General features: G+C 41.2%; 3 protein-coding genes across 4 annotated transcripts; all 3 read right to left on the reverse strand.

Annotated features, from left to right (window-relative positions):
• Positions 1–200: 200 nt before the first annotated feature.
• On the reverse strand, positions 201–15062 carry LOC141778396 (B-cell receptor CD22). Of its 2 annotated transcripts, XM_074652624.1 has the most exons (17): positions 14948–15062; positions 13788–13862; positions 13271–13678; positions 11088–11375; positions 10420–10677; positions 10024–10287; positions 9603–9899; positions 7987–8280; positions 7246–7515; positions 5941–6201; positions 5665–5743; positions 5512–5575; positions 5245–5384; positions 4975–5032; positions 2228–2322; positions 2078–2144; positions 201–1729 (listed from the first exon to the last, which is right to left on the reverse strand). In XM_074652624.1, exons 2-17 carry the CDS (start codon positions 13840–13842, stop codon positions 1511–1513), a joined length of 3117 nt encoding a protein of 1038 aa, XP_074508725.1. In that variant the 5' UTR covers positions 13843–13862; positions 14948–15062; the 3' UTR covers positions 201–1510. The 2 variants fall into 2 exon arrangements, with proteins under 2 accessions (XP_074508725.1, XP_074508726.1); XM_074652625.1 differs by lacking the exons at positions 2078–2144; positions 2228–2322.
• Positions 15063–15447: 385 nt separating this feature from the next.
• irgq2 (immunity-related GTPase family, q2) lies at positions 15448–17260 on the reverse strand. Its single transcript, XM_074652640.1, has 2 exons — positions 17045–17260; positions 15448–16598 (listed from the first exon to the last, which is right to left on the reverse strand). The coding sequence occupies exon 2, from the start codon at positions 16594–16596 to the stop codon at positions 15457–15459; it is 1140 nt and encodes a 379-aa protein (XP_074508741.1). The 5' UTR covers positions 16597–16598; positions 17045–17260; the 3' UTR covers positions 15448–15456.
• A 1386-nt stretch (positions 17261–18646) lies between these two features.
• LOC141778400 (uncharacterized) lies at positions 18647–27985 on the reverse strand. Its single transcript, XM_074652636.1, has 9 exons — positions 27865–27985; positions 27412–27526; positions 26512–26724; positions 24734–25057; positions 24330–24554; positions 22103–22408; positions 21813–21924; positions 21493–21562; positions 18647–21253 (listed from the first exon to the last, which is right to left on the reverse strand). Exons 2-9 carry the CDS (start codon positions 27470–27472, stop codon positions 20909–20911), a joined length of 1656 nt encoding a protein of 551 aa, XP_074508737.1. The 5' UTR covers positions 27473–27526; positions 27865–27985; the 3' UTR covers positions 18647–20908.
• Positions 27986–27989: the final 4 nt, after the last annotated feature.

Raw genomic sequence — 27989 nt, forward strand, 5'->3', positions numbered from 1 at the left:
TTCTACATACTATACTATGAACTTTTTATTATACCAGTTGTATAGTATGCCATAAAAAGGTCTTAAAACATGTCATAGTCACAGCTACATTTATCATGCTACTGTTTATATTTAATATTTCAGTGCTAACTTGTGTCGTGTAGTTCTGTTAATTTATTATTTAAAACCTTTGTGCAGAGTGAAAGAAGCAGTTAAACAGAGTTTGTCACACTTTTTATTGATCATTTTGTTATTTGTTTTCAGTTAAGATACATAAATATGTTTGTGCTTGTTTATAAAAAACAATAAAGCCATTCTTCCTGCACTTAAGTTGGCAGTTGAGCTGAATTCAAAGCGTGTTATGAAATGGAGCATTGTGCATATGGCACATTGTTTCAACATACATATTTCAGAAACAAGCCTCAAAAAAGAAACTGTTGCACAGCGTTAAAACATTAAAGCCATGTCATCTTGTGCTGTTTACAAAAGTCATTGTCATGTCAATAAATTTAACAAATATGTACATTTGCCCATGCATTCTTTCTTTTACAATTAATGAGTTTCAACAGAATGTGTTATATTTATATTTTAGGTACCATGGGTTTGGATTAAGGGGATAACATTGGTCTCTTTCCTCCCTTCTGTTTGGTACTTGTTACTGCACACTCATAAAAAGCAGCGAAGCACTAAAAGATGTATTTTAGGAATGAAAAAAACAATAAAACACTTATTTAATAATTAGCTGTATAACCTGTAGAGCTGGACATACACGGTACGATTTTAGCCTTCGATTTGAGCCACACGACTCATTTTAGAGTTGGACGTAGTTTCAGCTTCATTGGGTGTCGTTTGCCGTGCAGTGTACAGGGGGGACCGAGGGCCGATTCACTCCTCCTGACCAGCCGTTGGATAGTCGGATAAATTTGACGAGTCAGAAATTTTGGTCGGCCATCCACAGGCTCTCGCACAGTTGAAACAGAGCCACAAGCCGATTCCCCAACGTCATAATGCCTTAGTTATACTTTTTCTGACAGTAAAGAGTGTAGCTATATCAAAATAACAATGTAAAATAGATATAGTAAAACGTAGCTAGCTTACCTCCAATTCTCTACTGTCCATGTCTTTCTAGCCACCTGCGAGTCCATCTACACCGGCGCCTTTTTTTTTTTAGATGTTTCGGCAGACAGGATGGCACAGATGATCAAAGCATTACATTTCTGCCTTGTTAGCATTGTGACCCGTACAGACCTCTGCTAACAAACAAACTTTACCTGCCTCGGAGCTTTCAAACAAATCTTTATTGACAACTGTCAAGAGCCAGAACGGCCCACAGGGGTCGACGAGCCGTTTTTTTTCTTTCTATTTTCCACTCAGGTCGAGGCTGACGATCGGACCGTACAGTGCGAGCACTTAAATCGTGAGCTTTGGCTTCACATCGCACACAATCTACTCGTACATTAGGAGTAGGAATTACACAACAACATTTCTAAAATCGTACAGTGTATGCTCAGCTTAAGGTAGAATAAGAGTCTCAGATTTTGACCTTAGAGTACTGTGTCTCCCCTTCATCAGACGAGCTACTCGAGGCTCTACCAGCTCTCTGATGTCCAGGATTTGCCTTGAAGCTCACCTGTGAATAATTTATCTCTACTTCGTCCTCACTGGTGTCTGTGTCATAGTTCAATGGATTCGGAGAGCTGGCTGCTTTAGCTGCACTGACGTTCTCGTAGTCCTCGTGCCTTTCTTCATTCTAGGGGGATAACAGAGATAGTCACCAGATCATTTGTGTCATAACTTCTGACTGTATCTGGATGTTATGCACAGTGAAATTCATATGAACACACGTTTAGTGCTTGTGAAGACTTGTAAGTTGATTAAATCATTTTGTTTGTAACCGGGAATTCATTCAATTCAAACGAGAAAAGAAGTTCTTTGATACAGTATTGTGGACACACAGATGTACTATACAGGACATACTTCTTTTCTAGATTTCTTCAAAAGTAGCTTTACTGTAAACTACTATAAGCACAATATTATTATGTTATAATGTAATAAACTGAACATGGTACAAAAAGAATGTGGTTTATAGGTTTCTGACCTGTGTAGGTGGGTTTTTTTTGTACACTTTAGCATACAGATCGTCTTCCGCTTTTGCCAGTTTGCTCCTAGAAAAACAAATACCGTCATAAATTTGCCATGTAATAAAACCTTTCTTGTTCTGGTATTATATGAAAAATCATATTCTCACTTTTGCGTATTTTCAAAGTGTAAAGACGCGTAGTTGAGAGGATCATCCTGTGTGTGTCCACCTTGCTTTCTGATTGGCTTTTGTGCAGACGGACCCTGAGCAGATGCAGACAGAAGACATCAATGAATGTACAGTAGCAACTGAATCAGTCCAGTCATGCCTTAAAATGGAAGCTGTAGGTCGTCTGGTCACTCATTCTCTCCACAATACTGATTACTGAATACTGAATGATTACTGTTCTGAAAAACAGTGAGCGCAGAGCTACAGCACAGTGGCAAAGCAACAGCATGATCATTGAAAGACACATCCGCCTGTCTAAAAGAGGGCCACACAACTGACTGAAGCCAAAGCAGACGTTTACATTGTGGTTTTAAGAACACTAATGTTCTGTGTATGTGTTAAAGGGACTGTTTGTAACTTTTTAAACGTATAAATGTAGCGGGTCGGCACACATACGCGTTCGCATATGCGCGCTCGCGTGTGGCCGGAGCCTCGTCATTCTCAGAATTCCTACTTTAAACTTAGAACTATAATACATTTTCACATGTGGCCCTAATCATCTTCCATATGAAATGTTATGAAAAAGTCATAGTTTAGTATGCCATAAAATAATTTCTTAATATAGTATGTCATAAAAAACTCATAGAATAGTAAGTCATGAAAATGTCTTAGTATAGTATAGTACGCTATAAAGATGTCAGAAAAAATTACATAATATAAACTCAGGGGAAAAAAAAGTTTGGAAATTTGTGTTTGGTCGATTATTTCTTTGTTGTTACAATGCTAATTGTCATTGTATTTTACATCGTTGGAAAGCCTGTTTATTTACCTTCACAATGATGTCCAACTTGTTAGGATCATGCATTTGTGGGATGAGCAGCACAGCTGATTATGTGTGTAGCGCCCAAGTGAAATTTGCCAAAATGCTCTGCCAATGCTTAACAGTGTATTCTCCTGTTGGTATTGACAGCATTGGCAGAGAAGTTCGACCAAACACAAATTTCCAAACTTTTTTTCCCGAGTTTTAGTTCTCAAAGTGCAGCCCACAGGCCAATGGCGGCCCTCAGAATCATTTTGTGCAGCCTCTGAACGTGACATGAAATGCATGCATTATATTTCAAACATCTGCGGCCCATTTCAATATCTTACATTTAATACACTACCTGGCTACTGCATCAAACTGCGCCCCCTTAAAAAGCGTCTGCCAGGTTATAAATGACAACTTGTAGAAAGCTACTGGTTGCATGAAAACCAGTGGCACCTTGCGAGTGTCGCAGGAATTACGTTCTGTCATCTATTCTAATGCTGTTAGTTAATGTTAGTGATTTCAGTGGACAACTTGTCAGTTTAACGTGGAAGTGAGATTATCCTGTGTGGCCCTCAATCATACGCCGGCTCCCTAAATTAGCAAAACCTTTAGAACTCCTGATTTACAGGTCTCCCATTGACAGCTCTAATGAGTGGTGGAGTGGGCACACACCTATGCAATTTGGACAAATATACATATTGAAAACAAGCTAAACAAAATGTAATACCTCGGAAAATTGTGTTTAAATACTTTTTAAAGGTCTCAATTAATAAAATACCTTTTAAGACCCGGCTGACACCCTGCAGGAAAGAACTCCCATCACATCAAAGATAGTAATATTTCATTAGATCTTCTCTACCTGGTAAACACCCACATCTTTCACCATACTCCAGTTTCTGTTTGAATATAAAGTTTCCAAGACATCACCAGTTTTTGTTTTTTTTCAAACTGAGAAAAACTCCTCTCAGAGCCACAGAAGACATTACAAAGGCTAAGTAGTACTCATGACAAGTACTTGTGTAAAATTGGTTTACCCCCGTAAAAATAATATCCTGTTCTTCTTAAAGGGACTGTTTGTAAGAATCAGAAATGTCTTGTTAACAGCGACACCTGTGGCCGTTAAGTCAACAAAAGTCAGCGTCGGGCTTGTGCTCTACATAGACATGAAGGAGCATCGATCAACACAGTGAGGCGACACACGTCAGCTAAAACCAGATCGTCGTCTAATGGACCAGACGAAGGTCTCTCCATGAATCACTGCTGATCCTAGTGTTGGCTTTTCATGTTTCAGCCTCCCGACCGTGTTCAGAAGGAACAGGGGAGACACCGGAGTTTTGGTCGGAGAAGACAACGTTACTCGCTCCGGTGCACAGTCTATTCACTCAGCAGCAGGAAACGACACGGGAAACCTCTGTTGGTATGGTGGAGCTGCAGCCTTTATTTCTGCACAAACGTCCACTGTACATTCACTAGATATTCTCAGAGCTAAACTGACTCTTCTGCAGTGTGGAGTGTGCACGCATGCACATGAGAGGTGGAGCAAGTGAGAACGAGCGCGGTGTGTGAGTGAAGGCAAGGAAGCAGAGGAGCAGAGTACAGCAGAGCCTCCGGCCCTGGAGACTAAAGCTACGGTCTCCCCTGTGTCTTCTGGCCGCGGTCGGGAGGCTGAAGCAGGAAGAGTTAACACTGTTTTGCAAGGCGGGCTTCACTAGATAGAACTTTGTGGTTTTGGTGCTTCCGTGTAGTTTGTGTTGGAACAGCTTAGCCACACACGAGCGCGCATGGGACACCGACCCGCAATGATTTATAAGAGTGTAAGTGTAAGAAGTTACAAACAGTTCCTTTAAATTGTGATGTGAAGTCTCCCATATACAACTGCTTTCATGTACAGTATTGTTCTCTTAATTACGTTGTCGTGAACTCTAATTGCTTGACTCACGTGTTGTCCGGTGGGCAGATTCACGGTACAGTAAACACCGTTGATGTTGGATGCAGGCCTGTGAAACAACAACGGATGACAAGAATAAAAACATGCAGAGTCAGTGAGTGGCTATAAATGAATGACTGAGGGAAGACTCGTTGTGCCGTTTGTGTCTGAAGGTTCTTAAATGGATGCTTTGACTCCAGCATGAGCAGCAGCATCCAGCTCTCTGTCCTACAGAGTGTGCCTTGTCCTGGGTAGGGACAGTGTGTGTGGCTGCTGTCTTACGTGTTGTCTGGACGAGGCTGGCATCGTTGGGCATTTGGACGGCGCGGCTGGTCTGGCAAGAGGTCATCTCTGCTCCTGAAAGGCTCTGCCACACCACGGTCGTTCATCAGATTCCTCCTCCTGGCGCCATTCCACCAAGCCTGAATTGGTTTACACACACGCACGCACACACACACACACACACACACACACACACACACACACAGTCATTTCTGTCTATATCTGTTCAGTAAATAAGCAGAAAACGTTGCACAAATGAGTCATCACCAGAAAACCAAAACAGGGCAGTGTGTTCGTAGTTCCTTGTCGACTTGATTTCTTCCTCTTGTGTCTGAAAACATTAAGGGACATGACAGTGGTTATAAATGCCAATTACACATGCAAAATCATCTGTGAAATGTATTTGTTTTCATACTTTACCTGAAGACCAAGACAATTAAGATAAGGATGAGCAGGATAATAAAAAAAAGGACGATGAGCAGTTTCTTAATCAAGCCTCCTGTGGTTAAAAGAGACAGAGCATCAGTTTATAGACACAGATGTGCGAACAAGTATCATAGTTTCAAAATGTTCTCCAAAAAAAAAAAAAATGTTTTGGAAAGTCTGATTTCACAAAACCTCCGACACGTCTCCCGTATGATACAGTATGCCATGTGTCTGTATGTGTACAGACACATGGCCTTGAAATCCACTCACTATTAAACAGAGGGAGTGGGTCCGACGAGCTTTGATTTATTTCATTTTTTGCAGTGCAGTAGTAGTCTCCCGGTTGGTCTGAATACACTGTGTGCTTCTGATGCTCAGACACTTTTTCATCCCTTTCCGTCATTTTCCTGTACCATGAATACTCTGTGACGGGGGGATAGCTTTGACTGCTGCAGCTCAGCGTCACAGACCTCGTCCCGTCAGGCTGCTGCTGCTCGGCTGTTCTCGTGATCTTTGTGTGTTTTGGAGCATCTAAGCAGGGACATTTAGGGGGAAAGGGAAGCAGGACAAAATGATTTACTCGATATCTCAGTGTTCAAAGATCATACAGGAACGACAGCACGAATGAAAAGATCATTTAAAGCTACTATGTGTGGATTTTGAAATGTTCCTTTTGGCATCCCCCTGTGGCAAAGCAATGAACTGCCAACACCCTTTAACATATGCCACAACAGGAACAACTGAAATATGCTATAATCACATATAAATTCTACATAGTGACTTTAAAAATACTCATTGTACCTTGTTTTTTTCTCTACAATTTAATAAATGGAACCCTGTCATAAACATTGTTGTGGTTGTTATTTTTATTTTGGAGGAATTAAGGGCAGAGATGTGATTTGTCGACCAAGTTATTGTCTACATCACATTTAAAGGTACCCTCGGAGATTTTGGCATCTACTAGCACTATGGAGGAATGCTTTTGCAATGCACATTCCTGCCACGTTCCAGGTTACTTCGGTTATTGACAGTTGGTAGCGGTATCGCACCAAGAAATCTAGCGATGCGCTAGAAAATCGGCAGCCAATGTGGATCTAAACAATGCAAGATTTAAATTATTCCAAATATTTACATTGCAAATGACGATGGATTTCAACATTCAGAATGTTTTTGAGGCTATGTGGATGCACAGTATGTTTTGCTGAGAGACACTGAATGCAAACATAACTTTGTTAACAAGTAAACTCCACAGGATACCTTTAACATCAATCACTGAATCAACTTCCATATTTTCTCTAAACATTACAATCTGTTGTAGAAAATTACCACTTAAACTGCCACTTTCTCAATGCCTTTAAATCCTCCTTTTGCTAACGATAGTTAAGTGTACAGTGCTTTTAATACTTAAATAAAAGTCTTATTTTCTGTGTCATATTGCTATTTAGTTTGGGGGTTATAAAGAATCTAATCTAAGGACTCCTGTATATTATGTTTTTGCTCTCAGACGGCCCAATCCACATTTAAAATATTTGCAATAATGTGTTGTATCTCCTAGTTCGTCATCAGTCTACTCACACTTGACTTTAACTTCAGCTTGCTGTGAGTTTCCAGTTCCAAAGCCATTACTGGCTGTACAGCTGTACAGTCCGCTGTCAGAAGGACCGACAGACTTTACAGTGTAGGTCTGATTCTCCCGGAGGATTTCACTCTTCCCATCAATCATCTTCATCCAGGTGACAGAGGTCACCAGTGGGTGGGACTTGGCACTGCAACGTAGCGTCAACGACTGGTTTTCATTCACAACAAGGGCAGGCTCAGCTTGTACGGTCACGCCTTTGGGACGGTCTGCATTTACCAAAAATATAGTAAACAAGAGAAGGGTCAGATCTAAACTGTCGGATTATGCCAGTTATAATGAATGGCCTTGTTTACTTTAGAAGTACATTCTAGACTTTATAAATACGGGAACACATTAACGTGTGCACCTGTAACAATACAATACATTTCATTGTTACACGGCTTTGTTGAATACTCAATTCTGATTGGTCAATCGTTCTACGGTCTGCTATTTCTTTATGGCAGACCGTTGCTATGTATAACAGGCCATTGCTATGGGCGTAGTTTTGATGTCAGACTCTGGTGGACCGTTTTTATGTGTACATTATGACTCATTCAGAACCACATGGAAAGAATAGATGATAAAGATCTACTTTGTAGCTGCTTTTCTTCTCTTACTGATATTAAATGACAACTTCATGGAAAGTTTTGATGATTTGTTTGATTAGCAAAAAGACAATGCACCACTGAATTACTCACATATCACCACCAACTTCCTTTCTGTGCTCGTCTTTGAACCTTCGCTGTTCGTGGCGTCACAGGTATAAGAGCCTTTGTGGGTTGAAGTGACATTAAATGTGTGTACGAGAGTGTTGGGGGGAGAATAATTATAGGGTTCAGTGAAATGCCATTCTGAAGACTGAGAATTTGATTCGGAAGTCCTTCTCAAGGTGAGAGTTGACGGTGGGAAGCTTTCAACAGTGCATCTGATGGTGGTGGTTTCATCTTCCCTGACCTCAGTAGCCATGGTCAGTGTGGGTTCGGTTGGAGCATCTGTAGAGAGGAAGCAGCTGTGTGATTTACAGGAGGATTTTTTTAACATGATATTATAGCAGCAGTCCATGAACAGGAGGTCAACTTATGTCCTGAAAGCTTAAACACTGAAGAGGTTGACATTTTAGAAAATATGCTTATTCGCTCTCTGACAGAGAGTTAGATGAAAAGATCGATGTCACTCACGTCTGTCTGTTGAATATAAAAAGCCAAGTTCACACTACACGACTTTCAAAGTCAGATCGCTGTATTGTTCACTATACAACTTGCTGTCTTGTAATCGGAGTCTTAAAGTCGTGGTTTTCACATTACATGACTGACAACAGGGGGATCACACACTACAAGACCTTTCACCAGGAGAAATTCAAGATGAGGTCTCGAAACTAGCTTTGTCATAATCATATAGCCTGTTTCCACACATCTTTACTATTTCTCCTACAGTATGTAGATCAGTCACTTTGCTATGTGTCATGTTTTATAATTCAAACATCCAACACCGTAGGGGCAACAACACCTTCGGTCCGTGTTTCAAATGCAACACATGGCACACACAGGTACAGGCGACCCCTCCGCCAGGTTTCCCCTCAACCCGTGTCTTGTGCTCTCGTTGGCTGTAGCTCCCCGACAGATCCAGATATATAGCTTGCTAGATATCAGGAATGAGTCCGCGATGCTCGCATCTTTAAACAGTTCACACATAGCGCTCAAGCGCCAATGTGTGAGCGCTGAGCCAACGCCGATTTACTTTACATCTTTCGGGTCTTATCGCACGCGCTCACGCTCCACCTCCCCGACGATGCGGGCGAGACGGGCCGGTGGTGAATTGTAAGGATTAGTGCCCTGGGGGCACGACGCGGTTGGGGCGCACTAAGGACAGTCCACACCCTCGTATGCGGGACTCCCCAGCCTGCCGTGTATCGCTCACACCCTCCAGCTGGCTGTTAACGAGGGTTTTAGGCACAAAGAAGTACTCGTACTGGTACTCGGTATCGGCGAGTACCCAAATGTAAGTACTTGTACTCGGTCTGAAAAAAGTATCGGTGCATCCCTGGTATGGATTAAACAAATGATATACTGTACAACATGTAATTTTTGAGTTTTAGTTTTCACATTAACCATACAAATATGAGAGTTGATTCTTCTCATGTAGGTTAACTGAATGCAAATAAGCTATTTTCCCAAGACGTTGAACTATTTACCTCTGAAAGAAGACAAAGAAAATAAAAAAAATTAAAATTGATGATAAAAGTGATGATTTTTTGTGTCAATCAGGTGTAAATGCCGACTTCCTAATACTCAAACAGGATGTCAAAGCTACTTACAGAGTACTTGTATGCACACCGGCTCACTATCCTCCCCTGTACCGATGCTGTTGGTTGCGTTGCACGTGTAACATGCTTCATCTGCTCTTTGTACCCTCTCCAAACGTAGTTCATTTTCAGGAGTTGTCTTGGACTTCCACTGTGAGGAGTCAATCTGTTTATTGGTGTTGTATCGGTACCAGGAATATCCCGACGGGGTAGGATTGGCATCAGTGGTACAATAGAATGTCAGAGTGTAACCAACTTTCACTTTTTTATCCTCTTTACTGCTGGAAATGTTTGTCTTCCTCGGGCCATCTGGAACAAAGAAATAACTTTTAGTATGCTTTCTATGGTGATACAGCCTGTGGATTCATTTTCTTTTCACTGTCACCATCAATTCTTTTAACATACATGCAGCACAAGGAACTGTGAAACTTACATTCAACTTGAATCTCAAGTGGCTTTGATTGTCCAGTGTCCACAGTGTTAGTGGCTTCACATGCGTAGGAGCCTCTGTCCTCAGGCTCGATTCTTTCAACAACATACTGGTGTGTCTGCTCATGACCAATAGCTGTCCCATTTTTAAACCAAACGTAGGTGTGAGGTTGTGGGTTGCTTCTCTTCACATTACATGTCAAAGTCATTTTATCTCCTTGTTTAACCACGGAAGCAGACGACCCAATCACCTCAACTTCAGGCGCATCTGAAACAGAAGATTTCATTATTTCTTTAGGCTGATTCAGATGATTTACGATTTTACAATATTTTGTTTGGATAAATACCATAGCAAAATGTCGAAAAATTACAGCAGTATTACAGGAGTTGAAGTACTCACATGTAACATTAATAGAGACTGGTTTTGATTTAATTGTCCCACGTTCATTTCGAGCTTCACAATGGTATTCTCCACTCTGTGACTCCTCAATTGATGTGATCTCCCATACTGCCTCTGTTCTCCTTACTTCCTCTTGATTGTTTTTAAACCAGGTAAATATGGGGTCAAGACGTCCTTTGGCAGAGCAAGTGAAAGTCACAGATTGTCCTTCCACGACGTTTCCAGGGCTTATTTCAGCCAACACCTCTTTGGGACTATCTGTGTCCGGAGTCAAAAGTCAGAAGAAATCAGTCAACACACAGTAAAGCCTACAGTCGGAGGATTGTTTACAGAAATCAAATATGTAGAAGAATAGAGCCAAACTGTATTCGATTGTAGGCCCAGTAAAGTGCTTTCTAAAGTGCTCTTAGAGGTATATAGTATTAGTTCTTAACCAAAAAAGTTATAATGTGCACTTCTCAACTGATCACAGTTCCACATGTAGGAATGTATGTTTCCCAGTATTAGCTCCTGTCAATCAATTTGAGAGGGTCCCAAACGTGTGTTTTAATTGTGGGTGCAGGATCAACCCTTAGTTTGCATTTGGATCACAGACTGTTTGTTTACATCAGTAGTAAATATGACCACTGTGATAGTAGACATGACATAAATAAACGTTATGAACTTACATTCAACTTTCATTGTGATATTCCGAACCAAATATTTGTCTTCGTTATTTTCTGTTTGGCATGAAAACTCCTTTCCGTCATCCTGCCAGGTGATTGTAAATTTGCGCGTGGTGCTTTTCGGTTCTCCCCGTATTTGTTGAAGCTCTGAGGGCTGTGATGAGGACATTTGTGTCGACTCTTGAATTTGTAGGTTTGAACGACATGAAGTTGAAGTGGAGCATTTGAGTGTTATGGTGGCAGATTCGTTTACGACAGGTGGTTTCTCAAAAGTGATTGGGCATGGATTATCTGAAAATATGAAAGTAAGACAATATCAGCAGACATGTAATGCATATACAGAATAGACAGTGTTATGATCAATACAGTACAAATAAAACATTTTAATAGAAAAATGCATTAATATTTATTCTGCCTTAAACATTTTGTACCTATAGTTACATATAGTACTAGTTACTAAGGTGGATACTGACTGAATTACTGAAAGCGTTAGTAAAACTGCTCTGGAGTCATAATTGATGTTATTGGCTGAGTTCAAACTTGTGGAACCAAAGATTCAGAGTTCCAATTAAAGCAGGAGGCACATTAGATGATAATTTATTATTATTTTCTAGTGACTGAAAATAAAGATAATAATTTTGAGATAAAATCTCATAATCATGAGATAGTTTCCATATATTTATAAGATAGAGATCTTAAAATATTGGGCTACTTTTAGGATTGAACGCACCGATTGGAATATTTGGTGTTAATCAAATTGGGCAACACTAGGTAGAGCAACCTGTCAGCTTTGGTGTCAATATCGGGGATGGAGAAGATCCGTTATACTCATTATATATACTCATATATACTGACCATATACTAATTTTGAAAAATGTTCTTAACCGTTAACCGACAAGATTTGTGCCTCGCATGCAGTGATGTACCAGCTGCAGGAGCACAACAGATATTCATTGATGGAAGTCCGCAGCTCACTGTCCGGGAGCGTTAACTTAGCAGCTACGATGCTGCGTGAGCGTCACAGACATGCAGCCACTTTCCCAGTAAAAGTCTCCACCGCACATTTAGTTTAGTTTAGCAGGTTGTCAGCTGTGTGTCTGCCCGGCATAGCTTTAACAAGTGGCCAACAAACAGTGTGTGTATTTGTGCTACGTTAGCAGCTCTAGCGTTGCCGGAGGCTTCGTGCTCCGCCGCACATGTAGTCTGCATAACTTTAGCAAATGACCAACAGACCGTGTGTGTGTTGGCGGTGAGTGTGAGGTTGTTGGTGGCGTTCTAGCTGTGAACGAAGGTGTAGCAGTGTGTGCAGTTTATTTATCAGTGAATAAATGCTACGAAAGTACAACTCCTCCGCTCCGCTCAAGCGAGCCAGAGCTCGGAGCTGACTTCCTGTATCCTGCAACTCCGGCTCCGCCTCTTAATGTGGGATGTTAAGGTGAACCAGCTTTTCTCTGTAAAGAGACGAGGCGCTCCTCTGAGCCGCTCAGCTTTTCAGTTAATTATTAACATTTCTTTTAACCGTTTTAACCGATAGCGTTAATCGGTAAAAATGCTTAATATCGGTTAACGGTTAATTATTGACATCCCTAATCTTAAATATTTTCATCCTCTTACCCACAAAATAAATCTAAATTAGATCAGATGTTGAGTCATTTCAAAATCTCTGAACTGATATAAGATCATTTGTCTAGCCATCAATATGATATCAGAAGCCCAGTGACACAGAAGAGGGAGGGAGGACTATCCCCATTCGGATTCTTTTTGCTGATATTTAAAAATATAAATGTATAAATACATATAAAATCATGACTTTCTCAAAAAAGAGTTTTGTCATAATGTAATTGTTTTCACATACTATTACAACTTACTTTACAATTCTCAAAATATTTACTCAAAATTTGACAGGGTTCTTGTCAAATAATTTTTATGTGTGTACGACATTCTATCTTAAAATCAAAACTTTATTCCTGTAAAAGTATGACTTTTTATCGACAAACTTATTTTCACAACTTTAAAAAATATGAAAAAATATTCTTAAAATGTTTTTCTTCATCATATTATTTAATCTTAATTCAATCAATCTAATCATTTCTGCCTCTAGACCAGCTCATCTCAATGTTTGCATAACTCATTTTATTTATGTATTTTCTGAAAATATCTTTCAGTGTTCTGATCGTTGTACTTACCTGTAACATTGAGCATCATTGGTGGTTCAGTTTTCCATGCGGGCACTCCTTCAAATCTGAAAGAATAGTTTCCACTATCTGTTTTTTTCAGGTCGCAGATTAAAATACTACACAGTGGCTTTGGTGAGGGTTGAGGGATGTTCCAACTTAAAGATGGAGAGCCGATATATGTCACTCTGTTTGCAAAGTCTGAACTGACAGGACATTTTTTGCTATCTGTGCTGTGAATGACAGTGCCAGACCATTTCTTTTCTATCCAAATTGCATTCTTTATCCAAAACCAGTATGCACTAGGATCATTAATAGGATGAGTGACTCTGCATTTGATTTCAATGCAGGACCCTTCTGGAGCAGTCAGGGGACCGTCTTCTAGTGTGAAGAAGATTGGTTTGTCGGCACAAGACAAATCTGTGGTGGTGAAACAAAGTGGAAAAGTCAGGTAACGTACGTGACTAATGCAAATGTTAATTATTATTATCATAGCATTGTTATTATAGTGGAGTAATAAAATTCCTACTTTTTATTAGAGCCAGAAATAACAACCACAGGACTGTCTGAGCAATCATTTTCATGTGGCACTAAAGATTGATATCTGAAACACAAAAACAGGTCTGTACATTAATATATACATTATGAACAACAGTGAGCTGCTTTTTTTTCTTCCTTTTTTAACTGTAAACTAGCCTTGTTACCGGGTAGGTTTTTAGTCATTTATACAATGCAAATCAGCTACTTCTCAAGATGGTTCTTCTTCCTCTTTTTTATTCTTTTTCTGACAGTTGTTTGACTGGTCTGCATTTTGTTCCTCATTTCAAGATTGTATGGAATTCTCCAGCATTGCAAAAATATAAGTTATCTTTTCTTACTCAACCAGCAGAATTTGACATTATGTTTTAATTAAAAAAAGATGAGAAAAATAAAATATTGAGGTTAAATGTTTTGTTGCAGGGCAGTTTTAACAAGGCAAAGTGAGCATGGCTCACATACCCCCGTCACTGCTTGAACCCTACTAAAGTCGGGCCAAAAGTCTTGCCATTTTTCGAACTAATGGAATTAGTCTATTGAGCACAATCTAGCTTGTTATTATCAAAAAATGTAGGGCACCCTAAAAACCCCAAAAGGCACAACTAGACCACACTGTCAACCATCATACCGAATTTGAGGTTCCTAAGTTAAATAGTTTCCGAGTTCTGCTCCGGAAACAAGGACGGACGGAAGGACGGACGGACAGACGGACGGAAGGACGGACACACGGAGCACTATATACCCCCGACTACGTTGTCGCGGGGGTATAGTTATTGTGTCTTGATACAGCAGAGCCCAAACATTACATTTTGATACTTCAGGTTACAGGTTCAGTTTCTCTTTCCTTTAATACCCAAAATATGACAGTTTGTTTAAAATCACGTTTGTCTGCTTCACCAGCCGTGCATTCAAAGAAGACCCATGATACACCACACAGTATATTTAGAGTGCAAACAGTTCAGTACATTTATTTTACAGATTTGGTCCCCTCAAATTTCAGTTCAAATCAAAACTTTCTCTAGACAGACATTGTACCACCTTGATGATCGAGATAAACCTTTACAGACTGACGTGACTTTTCAGTTAAATTAGGCAGTTAAAAATAGAGGAAATATTTTAGACTGAAAGATACAAAAATAAGTTTGTTCTTACCTTAAAGAATCCACTTACAGCAGTCTGCCGCACACACCATCCCTCCTAAAGTAAGAGTAGCCGCAGATTTAAAAAAAGGAAGTTTTCACAGTTGACTTAAAATCTTGCAAAAATTTGCATGGCCAATCATGCAAGCCGGAGAACACAATCATTTATAGTTATACTGATGAAGCTGATAAAGTATTTTTTCCTTTCAACTTGTTCGCTACAGTATGCATGCAACGCTCTCTCACTTCCGCTATTTAATCCTTTTGTTAGTAGTGAAAGCCACTGTTCAGGAAGTACTAAGTCTTTTTTAACAGGCACTGAGCAGCTTACAGCATATATGTGCAGAACTTATGCAGTATTTACCTTTTTAATAATTCCAGGCTCATCAAAAAGAGTGAAAATGTATCAAAGGTTTCTGAAGTTTTGTGTAAATAAAGTGTTTAATTATATCCCAAAACATAAAAGTAAAGGTAAACCACACATTAACAGGAAACATTACACAGAGAAAAAAACATTTGACTTCACTTTTCCTCCCCAAGAGCAGCAGCCACTATCTTCTCAGCATCAGCCGCCATTTCGTCAATGGCGCAGTTTAAGGCTTGTAGCATGGCGGCGAAGGAGCGGCTGGCCGAACGGGCGTGTCTGGGCATCGCCATCTCCACCAGCTTTGACGAAACTGTGGCCAAGTCCTTTTCTGCCGCCGCCAGACGCTTTTTCACTTCACCTTTAGTGACCTCCACTGACAGTACGCAAGTCCGCAGCCCTTTAAGTCTTGCGGGTTCCATGCCTCGCTGTCGGGCCAGTCGCTCGACCGATTCATTGTCCAGGCACAGAGATAATTGTGCTTTGGTTAGAATCCGCACTGCTACACTTGAGTCCACCATGGAGGCCACGAGGGGAACAGGAATAGCCGACACCCCACCAGATAGCGATGCGGCGGCCCATACTAGTGCTTTGAATGCCTCCTTTTTCTGAGTGACCAGGGTGGAGGTAAGCGTCGGGAGAGCCAAGAGAAGGGCGTGGGCTCGGATCTCTGGAAGGTCTCTTCCCATGTCCTCCAGTAGGCCAGGGAAGTCAAACTTCTCCAGGGTGGAGGGTCTCACCAGGTAGACTTTAGGCAGCGCCACGCCCTGTGATGTCAGCACCTCCAAACTGGCTTTCCTCTTTTCTTCCAGGCTTTTTTCTGTGCCTTTTGCTGAAGCCAAGAGAATGAAGTACACGGTTTGTCGCTGCAGTGACCGGGCCTCAAGGAACACCACCACACTGTTTGGTTGGGGCGCCTGTGTGAATGTCATGAAGACGGCATTGTAGCGGGAAAACTTAACTCTATCCATGTATCCCTCGGGTTCAAATGGAGAGGTGGACGGGACAGGTGGCAGATCCCACATGCGAAAGTCGGGGTGTTTAGGGTCTGGGTAGCCCGCCACTTCCTCCGGGGCAACGGGGGACGGAGACGGAGCGGCTCCATCGTCCCCAGAACTGAGGCCACGGAGGGAGTTTATGAAGGTGGCTTTTTCATCCCCACGGTCCCCTATCACCGCTAAATTGATCCTGCTGATCAGGAGATCTTCCACTGCATCCTTGACATCTGATAACTTATTGTGCTCCATGGACTCTTTGAGGGTCTCAAGGAGGTTCAGGCTTTTGAAAACATCAGCCATCTCTGTAAAACAATAAAGACAAAGAAGTATTTAATATAGCACAGACCAGAAAGATCATAAGGATATTTGCAAACAAAGCATTAAATCCGATCTACTTCACCATACTGCCAAGTGTAACAATAGACATGATGACATCTAACATATCAATAAAAAATAAATCAAAGTGGCTGCTTTTCAAAAGGAACCTTCTAACATAATACTAGAAGAAACCCAAAACCAAATTATATTTCTAGTGTCACAGAAAACCTGCTCATTCATCACTGCTGGACATGTTTACACCTGAACTGAAGATTTACATTAATACAAATAAATACCACAAGCTAAGATCCATGTGAAAATCATAAAATGTTAAGAATGCATTGATATCAGTATGACCAAACAAACCAATCAAATATCGACATCTTGGCAATGGAAAGTTTCAATTCAGCACAATTCTGCACACACTCACCTGCAGATCTGGAGGAGAAGCAGCCCTGTGGTTGAAATATTTGCTCTCAGATGTCAAATGTAAAATTCTTCTGCAGCTCTGGAGCACCAGCAGCGTCAGGTTGATCTATTTAAAGGTGTCCGTCCTGCTAGTGGAACATTCTAATCCTGTTAAAGTAGCTCAACCTTAATCCAAAATCACATTGAGCAACATACAGTACCATGCACACAGTGTGTAGCTAAAGCTATTTTATTTCATGCATAAGCTTACAAGAAATGCAAACACATTTATGAGCACATTAATAAAATACAAACATATTTCAAATAAAGCATAATTACAATTACATTAGCATTCATTTTTTAAACTGCTTACATTATCATTACTGTGCAGATCTTTACTAATATGCACAACTGTTATCCAGACAACAGAAGGATGGCCAAAACACATCAGTATGACAATGAAGTACCTTTTAAAAAAAATGTTAATTAACAATACAAATAGTTTTTCTCCTCACTGTCTACAATGTTGTAGCTGAGATACCGATTGGTTAAGGTGCATACCTCATTACGGCAACGTCCACGGTTCAATTCCAGTTGGGGACCTTTGTTACATGTCAAACCCCTCTCTCCCTCTCTCTCCATGTTTCCTGTCTCTCAACACTTTCAACACTTGCAAAAAAAATGCAAAAATGTCCCAAAAATATATGACATGAATAAATTAAACTCAAAGCCTTAACCTAGTATTTTTAATTTAGTTTGACAGATCCGAAAAGTATGAAATGGAAGGTCATACCACCTATTTTATTTTATAGGTAGTAGAGGGGGGTCATGTGGAGTACCTCTCTCCTTTAAAAGGGACTCTACTGTATGTTTGTAAGAATCAGAAATGCTTGTTAACAGCGACACCTGTGGCCGTTAAGTCAAAGAAAGTCAGCTTCCTGTTGCTCGCGCTTGTGCTCGCTCTACATAGACATGAACGAGCATCACTCAAAACAGTGAGGCGACACACGTCAGCTAAAACCACAATATCACTCTATATTTCAGCTGCTTGGCAGTAATGTTAGCTGACCAGACGAAGGTCTCTCCATGAATCAGTGCTGATGCTGTGTTTTTCTGCTTCAGTCTCCCGACCGCGGTCAGAAGGAATAGGGGAGACACCGGAGTTTTGGTGGGAGACGATAACGTTTCTCTCTCCGGAGCCCCGTCTATTCACTCAGCAGCAGGAAACAAGACACGAGAAACCTCTGTTGGTCTGGAGGAGCTGCAGCATTTATTTCTGCACAAACGTCCACTGTACATTCACTAGATATTCTCAGAGCTAAACTAATGCTTCTGCAGTGTGGAGTGAGCGCGCATGTGAGTGAGCACGAGCGCGGTGTGTGAGTGAAGGCAGGCAGGCAGAGGAGCAGAGTACAGCAGAGACTCCGGCCCTGGAGACCAAAGCTACGGTCTCCCCTGTGTCTTCTGACCGCGGTCGGGAGGCTGAAGCAGGAAGAGTTCACACTGTTTTGCAAGACGGGCTTCACTAGATAGAACTTTGCAGTCTGGTGCTTCCGTGTAGTTTGTGTTGGAGTCTGAGTCTGAACAGCGTAGCCACACGCGAGCGCGCATGGGACACCGACCGATGTGTTAGGACAAACAGTAACTTTAATGATGATAAAAATACATAAAAAACACAATCAGCAATATGACAGTTTCATTTCCTTTTCATTTACTATAAAAGCTGTTACATGATTTGTGGGTTTCACCACATGGGCACATTATAAAAGGCATTACCAGTAAAGAGAAACAAAGTAATATTAATAAAGTTGAGGGATGTATTTACAGTATACTGTATGTGAGACTCTTGTGAGCGAAGATGCAGAGTCTTTCTTCTCTTTAAAGAGGAACCCAGTATGCAAAGCGTCTGACACCTGGAGGGTGTTTCAGAAGCTATTTTTAGGCTCATTTCCTCTTACACAAAGATTTCCTGTCTTTGTGACAGCAGAAGACACTGTTGTGAATGCATGTTCATTTATAGTTAGTTCATTTCAAATACAAAGTAATTGGACTTTTAAATGATCCAATGGCCAAAAATGTAAAAATAAATGTCAGTTCCTCTGTAATGCTAATGGCTTTATAGAGTCAAGGGAGTAGTACGTGTTTTTCATGTTTGTTTTTTGATTCACAGCTACAAACCCTTTTAACTGCTCCAATACATGCTAAAATATGTTTTATAAAAGTAAATAACATACAGTTACGCCACGTTAACTGTCCGAAAACTGCAAATTCTAATTTTTACATTTCTAAGCGAAGCTAATTGTCAGCTGGCTCTATAGCTCTAGCATAATGCACAAATGGTATTGACCTTCTCATCTACCTCTCAGGAAAGGGGGACGATTAGCCAAAAATGGATGACTACTGCATTGCTTTAACGTTGCATGAACTTGGACCATATTATACAAATAAAAACACAACAACATTCTATACAGAAAACCCTTCTGCTGTACATATGGTGCCTTAATGGCAATGAAATATCCTTATAAACTCTGTTAATTTAACGTGATTTCAGCTCTCCATTTTATTTATTTATTTTTAGGATAACAATATAGAGTAAAATAATAAATTTGAATTGCTTTACTGCAGTAAATGCATAACAAATCTAGCTTTAACATCATCAAAACCTGTTTACATACTCAGGGTTTTTCCTTTTTTTAAAATGAGGTGGCGGTGGTATACATCCTGATCATGTGCACACACACGTGCATGCGTACTGTGGTGGTGTGCCTTCAACTGGCTCAAGCAAACACTTTTGTAGCAGTTATGTTCTCAGATGTATTGTAATGAACTAATGTCATGTTGTTTACAGATGTCTGTTTGACCTTTTGTATCCAATAAGGTGGGAAAGATTTGATAAAAAAAAAATACTACTGTTTCCCCCTACATCTCACCCGGTGTTAACGGAGGCCCCGTTCAGACCTGGTATTAACATGTTTCCTCAGTGATCCGATCACAAGTGGACATCTCTAAGTACATGTGTGAACGCACTCAAGACGCATTGAGATCGGATCTTTCAGACCACATTCAGAGGTGGTCTGGGCCACATACGGCCACATTCTTTTAGCAGTGTGTAGTGAATGTGTCACATTGAAGGATCGTCTACTCAACTGACGTCCTGCTAGGATCTGTGGGTGTCTGCTCCCCTCAGGTGATCAGACAGGCAGATCCGAGAGCTGGTCTGCCTCGCAGCATGGAAACGGTTTCTGTGCTCTACTGTATCCTGTCACTACAACTGTATTTTATTAAAATATATCATACCTAAACAGGAAATGCATTATTATCATACTGTCAGAGATGTGTCGGTGTTTTTGTTCCGATGCTTTGCACGGAGCTGACACCCGCTCGCCCACCAGCTCTCTCTCATCCCCGGCTCTCTGAAGCTCTGTACCCGGCTGTTACTTGGAAAAGGCAGTGGTGCCGGTGGCGCGGAGGTCCCCGGTGACCGCCAGTACAATGACCTTATATTTTGATGTTATAAAAATGTACCAGAATTCACGAACAAGTAGGATATTACTAATGACATCCCTGTAATATTACATCACAACGTCTGATGTATGAGCCGTGTTTACTACGTGTTTATTTGCATATAGAGCGGGGAAGTGAGATCGGATCACAAGTGGCCACTCAATATGCATGCAGAGATGCGTTCTAATGCCGAGTGTGAACAGACGTATACTTAAAGCTGTCTACTTGTGTCCGGACCACTGAGGGTGCATGTTAATACCAGGTCTGAACAGGGCCAGACACACACTGTATTGAGTGGTTTCCACAGGATTTTGTGAGACCGTGGTTGGTGGACCTTGGACCCTCTAGGGGGGTCCGGGGGAATACTCCTACACTATCAAATCTAACTCATTATATCCTTCACAGTGGAATACAGCGCCACATCCTCACCTTCCTTCTCTTCTATTTTTTTCTCCTCGTCTTCCCCAATCATTTCCTCTTCGTCCTCTCCGTCCTGTCTCTCGTCTGCTTCTTCTTCAATTTTCTTTAATTCTTTAATTTCAGCGTACTCTGTTTCTGTGGACTCTGGTGTCATCCCTGCCTCTGCTGGACTCCTTCTCTTAATCAGGGAGAAATTAATCTTGGAGTACTCTGGCACGTCTGATTTCCCTGCCGCCACAGCTCCTCCCGCTTCAGCTACGACTTGGTCGATGGACTGATAATCTTCCACTGCTTGGTCAGCATCGCTCTGTCAGGTAAAACACAGGAATGGTAGGAGTCATTCGTCAGCTGCTTCAACACCAACAATTGGCCACAAATGGCTCATTTCAACATGAAGAAGCTACTTCTACTTAAAACTCCAACACTGCTCTTTACCACAGTGTCTTTCTCAATACAACCACTAGGTTTCACAAAAGTCAGAGTCAAATCGTACACATTAGGGCTTTAACTAACGTATAATATGTCCAGCTGTATAAATATAAATACCAGTGCATCCTCGTGACTTGTCACCATCTCCAGAGTCTCAGCCAGATTTCCATAGATCCTCTCTTTTTTTCTGAGAAATGTTTTTAAACAGCACAAACATTAACATACATTCAGCAGCGATCATTAATGTCTCATTTGAAACAAACGTTTAAGGACCATTCTAGTAGTTTCCGAAGTATGCTATTACAATTTCAGATACGTTCTTCCAGGCGTCCTTTATGAATTACAAATTAACATTATACATGAACAAAGCCTGAAATATTTAGATAAACAAACAAAATATTAGCAAAAAAAGTATGAATAAGAACTTCATAGTGTACCTGTGGCATTTTCTCACCAAACAGCAAATGATTGCAGAAAGAAGAACGCCAATGCAAAACGTTATGATAATTTCCAACCGTGTAACAATTCTTAACAATTTCATGTGTAGACCTGGAATCAAGAGACACAAATTGTTAAAAAATAAAAAAATAAAAACTGAGGCCACTGCTGCTTCTTGTTCTGCAGCCTATGGCAGCTCATTTACTTTTCATGGATAGATGGCAGTTTCATTAAGGTTTGTCTAAATTTAAAGGAGATTAGAGAAAAGAACATTTAAAGACTGAGTTACCGTCTTCTTCTGGTTCTACTTTGTTTACGGTGAGGTTTCTTTTTGCTTTCCCATTTCCATTGCTGCTGACACACTCGACAGAAGTGTTGCTGTTCGTTACAGTTAGGGTGGCGGTGCTGTTGACTATGTGGTGGGACACAGTAGTGGTGATGACAGAGTACTCAGCGTGGTTCTTCAACAGTGGCCATTTGATGGTGGGTAAAGGATACCCCTCGCTGATGCACACACAGGTCAGGACCTCCGACTGTTTTATGCATCCAGAGCTGTTTAGGATCTTTGGATGAACTATTTCATGTTTCATCACATCTTTGAGACAAAAAAAATTTAACAAATTGTTAGAATTTATCAGATAATGCAATTTCTAATATTCAGAATATATGGGTTCAGTCTGAGGCTGAGAACAAACGCCTAAGATACTGTGGAAGCAATCCCTTTTAAACTATATAAAAATGTGATAAACAATGATAAAAGTATTAATCCTATAACACTGTTTTTACTACTGAAACAGCATACAATCATAGTGCTGCTATGTTGACCCCAGTGCTGTAATACTCACACTGGCCACTGTAACTCACAGCTCTAGTGATGTAATGCTGATCCAAGCAACCTTGCAGCTGCAGGGGGCCCAAAACAGGGAATCTGGCAGAGGAGGTACCAAGATCATATGTATGGCAGAGGTCATATGCTGATTAGTAAGACAGAGACCAGTAGAATTGAGGAATACTACAATTTACGATGACAGGAAAATAGGAGGTGAGTTCTTTGTTCCAAGTATATAAGGTTATGATCTAAAGACCGCGGGCAGTTGCGTCCGGACAGATGTGTCCGGACCTGCTCGGGTTTTGGTTGTGTTTGTGTCTGTTGATATTAAACACGATGAAAACTCTGCTTTTTGCAAAATACTTGAACAGCATTATGTGATTCCTTTGAGTAACCTGTGTTGACTTTCTGACTCCATTAAAATTGAACCTGAAGAACATTGAGCTGGGATCTCTGCCGTTCCTGGCCCAAGGCTTGAGATTTCCAGACTCAACAATACCCAGGCTGTTTTCACACCTGTAGTTAATTTGCTCTGGTCCGAGTCAGGCACCAAATTGTTACCATGCTGCATATTGCCTCGAGTTTGGTTTGTGTTCACACGGCAGCATTTACAAGTGGACCACAATTCTGGTGCGCAAAGTAACTGCTCTCTGATTGGTCAGAATTTCCATGCTGGAAAACTCCCGGAAGTAAATGAAGAAGAGCAGACTTCCAGAACACAACAATGGAGGGACAACTACGTGGCTTGATCTTGGCCCTGGTCATCTTCTTTTTTCTTTTTTTTTTATCTCGTAGCAATTTTTCACTCAAGGCAACGATAGAGTTTGAAAATAAGGTGAAGCTGTGACTGGAAAACAATGTATTGATGCTCTGGAGTCGCCGAAGGCTCATATCAAGATGTACGGAGGAGGCGGCGTGCATCAACCCTCCTAAACTGTGACATGCTCATCGGCCGAAAATATTTCTGAAAATCCATCAGGTATGCCCGTGGTCTTCAACACAGCATGATGTTACACCTGTTCAGTACTGATGTGAATAGCGAGGGCAACCGTAGGCTCTTTTGTAGTAATGTTGTTTGGTGTCTGGTGTTGACGAGCACAGCACAGCTTGCTACCGGAGCTGGTTTAATCCAAAAAGGCACAATGCTTTCTCCAGTTGGGCCGGATTGAGGTCAGATCATGTTCCGAACCGTACCGAAGTTCGTTTGGAAGCGAACCGAGACCACCCCTTCAAGGAGTTCTCGGTTCGCTTGTTTTGGTGCTGCACCCGAGTGAGATTGCTGTGTTCACACCTGCCCAAACGAACCGCACCATGAGGGTAAACGCTCCAGGGTTCGGTTCAACCGAACTAAACAAGGCAGGTGTGAATACGCCCTTAGAAAAAGGTCTTTTAATGGTCAGAGCAAAATATCTTAAAACACCTTTAATCTCTAAATGAATGACTAAATAGAATTTAATTAAATCCTTTCAGTGTCGCCCACCATGACATCGCTGCATACATTTAAAATATCAGCACTTTCAGACTTCGTTGCACATTTAAAGATGAGTGTAAAAGTTAATCAGCATGAATTTTAGGGACATTTAGAGAAGGTTCTACTCTGCTCCTGAATTCAAAGATTTTCAAGTTTCAGCTTCCTGCTGATGAATCACAGAACTGCAAATCTTCTGTGTAAGAAGACTGTACTTACTCATCGCTGTCAGGGTTTTGTCCAGATGTATTGCTGTGCAGATGTATTGTCCAGAATATCCTACTGCTGCGTTAGGGATGATAAGTGTGGCCGGTACAGTGTCACTGTTCAGGTTTTTATTCCATGTGATGAGTGATGGAGGGAAACTTTCAATGCTGCAGGTCAGATTCAGAGCCTCATCCTCCTCCACATCTGTTTTCACACTAATTTGAACATGCTTCAAATCTATGAGACAAAATGAGACACTGTATTATACACAATGTTGTATCAATTCTCAACTTTCCTGCAAGAACACTGTTGATGTAAATTTCAACACAATTCAGAAAACCATCAGAAATTACGTAAGGGCACATCTCTTAGCAAACATTTAGATGAAGTGAGAATAAAGTACAGTATTTACTCACAGGTCACATTCAGAGTCACCGTCTCCTCTGTAGTGATGTTGTTGGTGAAGGTGACCTTACAGGTGACCTCACTGCCGTGGTGTTGGGTGAATGAAGGGTTAAACATCAAAGTTGAGCTGTGTCTCTGTGTGACAGCAGTCAGGTTCTCGGTCTTGAAAGCTGTGATGTTTCCTGTGATGTGAGAGTCCTTCTCTCCTGCTCCTCTCCACGTCCAGGTGATATTAGGTTCAGATCCAGAGCAGAGACCAGGAGCAGTGCAGGTCAGTGTGGTCTGCTGTCCCTCTGTCAGAGGAGGAATCATCACTGTGGGCTTCTGGATCAGATCTAATGGGACAGAAAACACCAGGATGATGTAGTCTATTAGTGGAATCAGGTGAGCATACATGAGAGTTAGTGATCAGCACTACAGCAGAGACTCCGGCCCTGGAGACCAAAGCTACGGTCTCCCCCGCGTCCTCTGACCACGGCCAACACCGTTTAACAGACGGGCTTCACTAGATAGAACTTTGAGGTTTTGGTGCTTCCTTGTGGTTTGTGTTGGAGTCTTGTCTGAACAGCGTAGCCACACGCGAGCACGCATGTGACACTGACCCGTAATGATTTATACGTGTAAGCAGTTACAAACAGTCCCTTTAATATTTAAATGAGGCAATAAGTCGAAAGTATTAGGGGTGGGGGGAAAAAAATGGATTCATCTATGTATCGCGATTTTGATTTTTACGATTTTTAAATCTTTTTTTGAATGCCAGAGTCGATATATTTGTTTCTGGGGATGTTAATTTAGAATTTTTTTCTAAAACGATAACGACCCTCGTTAACCGATTAGTATCCATTAACCGACAGGATTAGTGTGTCGCATGTAAACTGCGTGTATTGTCGAGGACATATGGAGCCGCTTTCCCAGTAAGTCTCCACTGCACCACTTAGTTTAGTTTAGCTGCGAGGTTGTCAGCTGTGTGTCTGCCCGGCGTAATGTTAGCGAGTGTCCAACAGGTCGTGTGTGTTTGTGCCACGTTCGGAGATGTAACGTTGCTGGTGGCTTCGTGCTCACCATTGTCACACGCATTTGGTCCGTCAGCCCGGCGCAACGTCAGCGAGTGACGGACAGGCGGTGTGTGTGGCGCTCTTCTGAGTTTTGCTCAGCTTTTTAACATATTTTTAATATTTCTTTTAACCATTTAACCGATAGCATTAAACAGTTAAAATTCTTAATGTCGGTTAACGGTTAATTATTAACATGCTGACCTGCACCCTCGCATGATAAATCCAAAGTCTTAAACACTACACATCCAGTAAAGTATGGAAACACTTTGGGTTTCACACATTACCACAAAAAGCAGAACTAGACATCACGGCTAAAGCTGCATGCTAACTTATGGACAGCTAACGTTATTGTATTGCGGTAAAGTGGCGGTCAAGCTAGCCGTCACTCGCATCTCTCGTCAAATCGGCCGATGCTACAACTGTAGAGCACCCATATACTGACATTTATGTTATCGAATCGGCACCCAAGTATCGTGATAGTCGAATGGAGAGATTATCGTACCAGCATTAGAAGGCATGGCAGGAGTAAAATGAGACTCGATCCATCAGTCTTATTGCCGTTCCTACTGGTCGCCCACAGAGGTCAATAGAGGTCAAACTTATTTCATATCCCATTAAGGGTTTACGGAGCTTTACAGCATTTACAGAGAACGGCCAAACATGTTGGTGTATGTTTTACCTATAACAATAAACATCTTCAGTGAACATAAAGCATTTGCTGTGTTTCTTCATACCTTCTACAGTGATAGTTGTTGTAGGAGATGTGAATCCTTCTCTTGATCCATTCACGATGCCATTAAGTCGGACTTGATATGATCCATTGTCTGACTTGGAGAGGTCATTGATGATGATGCTGCAGTTCTGCTGACTCAGATCCAACATTGACAGCCGTTCTCTAGACCCAGACTGAGCATTTGGGTTGGTGTTGTTCCAGTGGAGTATTACATCTGAATCAGTACAGTTTGGTTTAGAAGGATCACATTTGTACCAATCTGCGCTTTCCAAAAAGAAGTGATCGATGAGAAAAAAACAAGGCAACACAACACAGAGTCCAGCCTCTGCTGTTATTTCTATGGTGATACGGATTCCATTTTCACAGCGATCTTCTCCTACTGGAGGTGCAACTGTTAATAGAAAATGGGAAAAAGATACAGTTAGGGAACAGAGGATTTAGATATTGATAATACATCAGGATACACAACTACTGATGAAGAGAGACTATACTTTTACTGAAAGGCAGTAACATTCCCGACATGCTGACGGACCTGACCAACCGTATGCTATTCGCAGCAACGTGTGACCAATATATTCACTTCCTGATGCATAATGCTGATATGGTATTCGCCAGTCATGGTATCAGGTTCCTCTCTGGTTAGAACCATGGCTGGTGAATTAGACATGCACTATAATTACATTTTAGGTTTTTACATATTTTCATGGATTTATTTTTGGTAAATACATTATTCATTACTTTAGAGCTTTATGAAGCTGCAACTGTATCTGCAATTTTGGAGTGCGAAAGGAAAACATTTATATAAGGACATTTACATTTAATGATAAATGATAAAGAAAAGACTGATAAATATTAACATTTGATTTTGGTCTCATAACAAGATTGCAATAAAGCTGCATACTTGCGTTGACATTGTTGCTTCTCCCAGCAAAGAGCAGAGTCGCCCAGAGGAGAACAAGCATCTTGATTCGATGATTGAGACCCTCAGTCTCTCCCTCCGCTAGACAAAGTCTTTCCTTCAAAAGCACGAACACTTAAAAAAAAAAAAAAAGTGCAATTGACATACAGGAAATTTGGTTGATCGAACTGGACAGAAACAGCTCCACAGCACAGATGTTAATACAGGATGTTACATGTTCACCTGCGATGATACATTTGACTACCACTTTCCCCGGAGCCTCGTTTTAGGCCTCCGACAACAGCTCTGACAAACATGTCTGCGGTCTCTTCAATGTCCGAGGCCAAAGACAATTTGATAAGCAATGTATCAAAGTAGCTGTGGCTTAATCAGTCATTTCAATAGATATCATTTAGAAAGACATTTTATAAAAATAAGGTATATGTTGTGTTTTACCTGTTTCTCTTCTTCTTCTGCTTTCTTCTCTCCAGTGATCTCAGCTGTATGACTCCGCTCTAAGCCGACTCTTCCTCTCAGCACTTCTCTACCTCTTTCCTCTTTGTGCAATAACCGTTGATGCA

The sequence above is a fragment of the Sebastes fasciatus genome, chromosome 12 (genome assembly GCF_043250625.1).
Source record: "Sebastes fasciatus isolate fSebFas1 chromosome 12, fSebFas1.pri, whole genome shotgun sequence".
In the NCBI taxonomy this organism is placed as follows: domain Eukaryota; kingdom Metazoa; phylum Chordata; class Actinopteri; order Perciformes; family Sebastidae; genus Sebastes; species Sebastes fasciatus.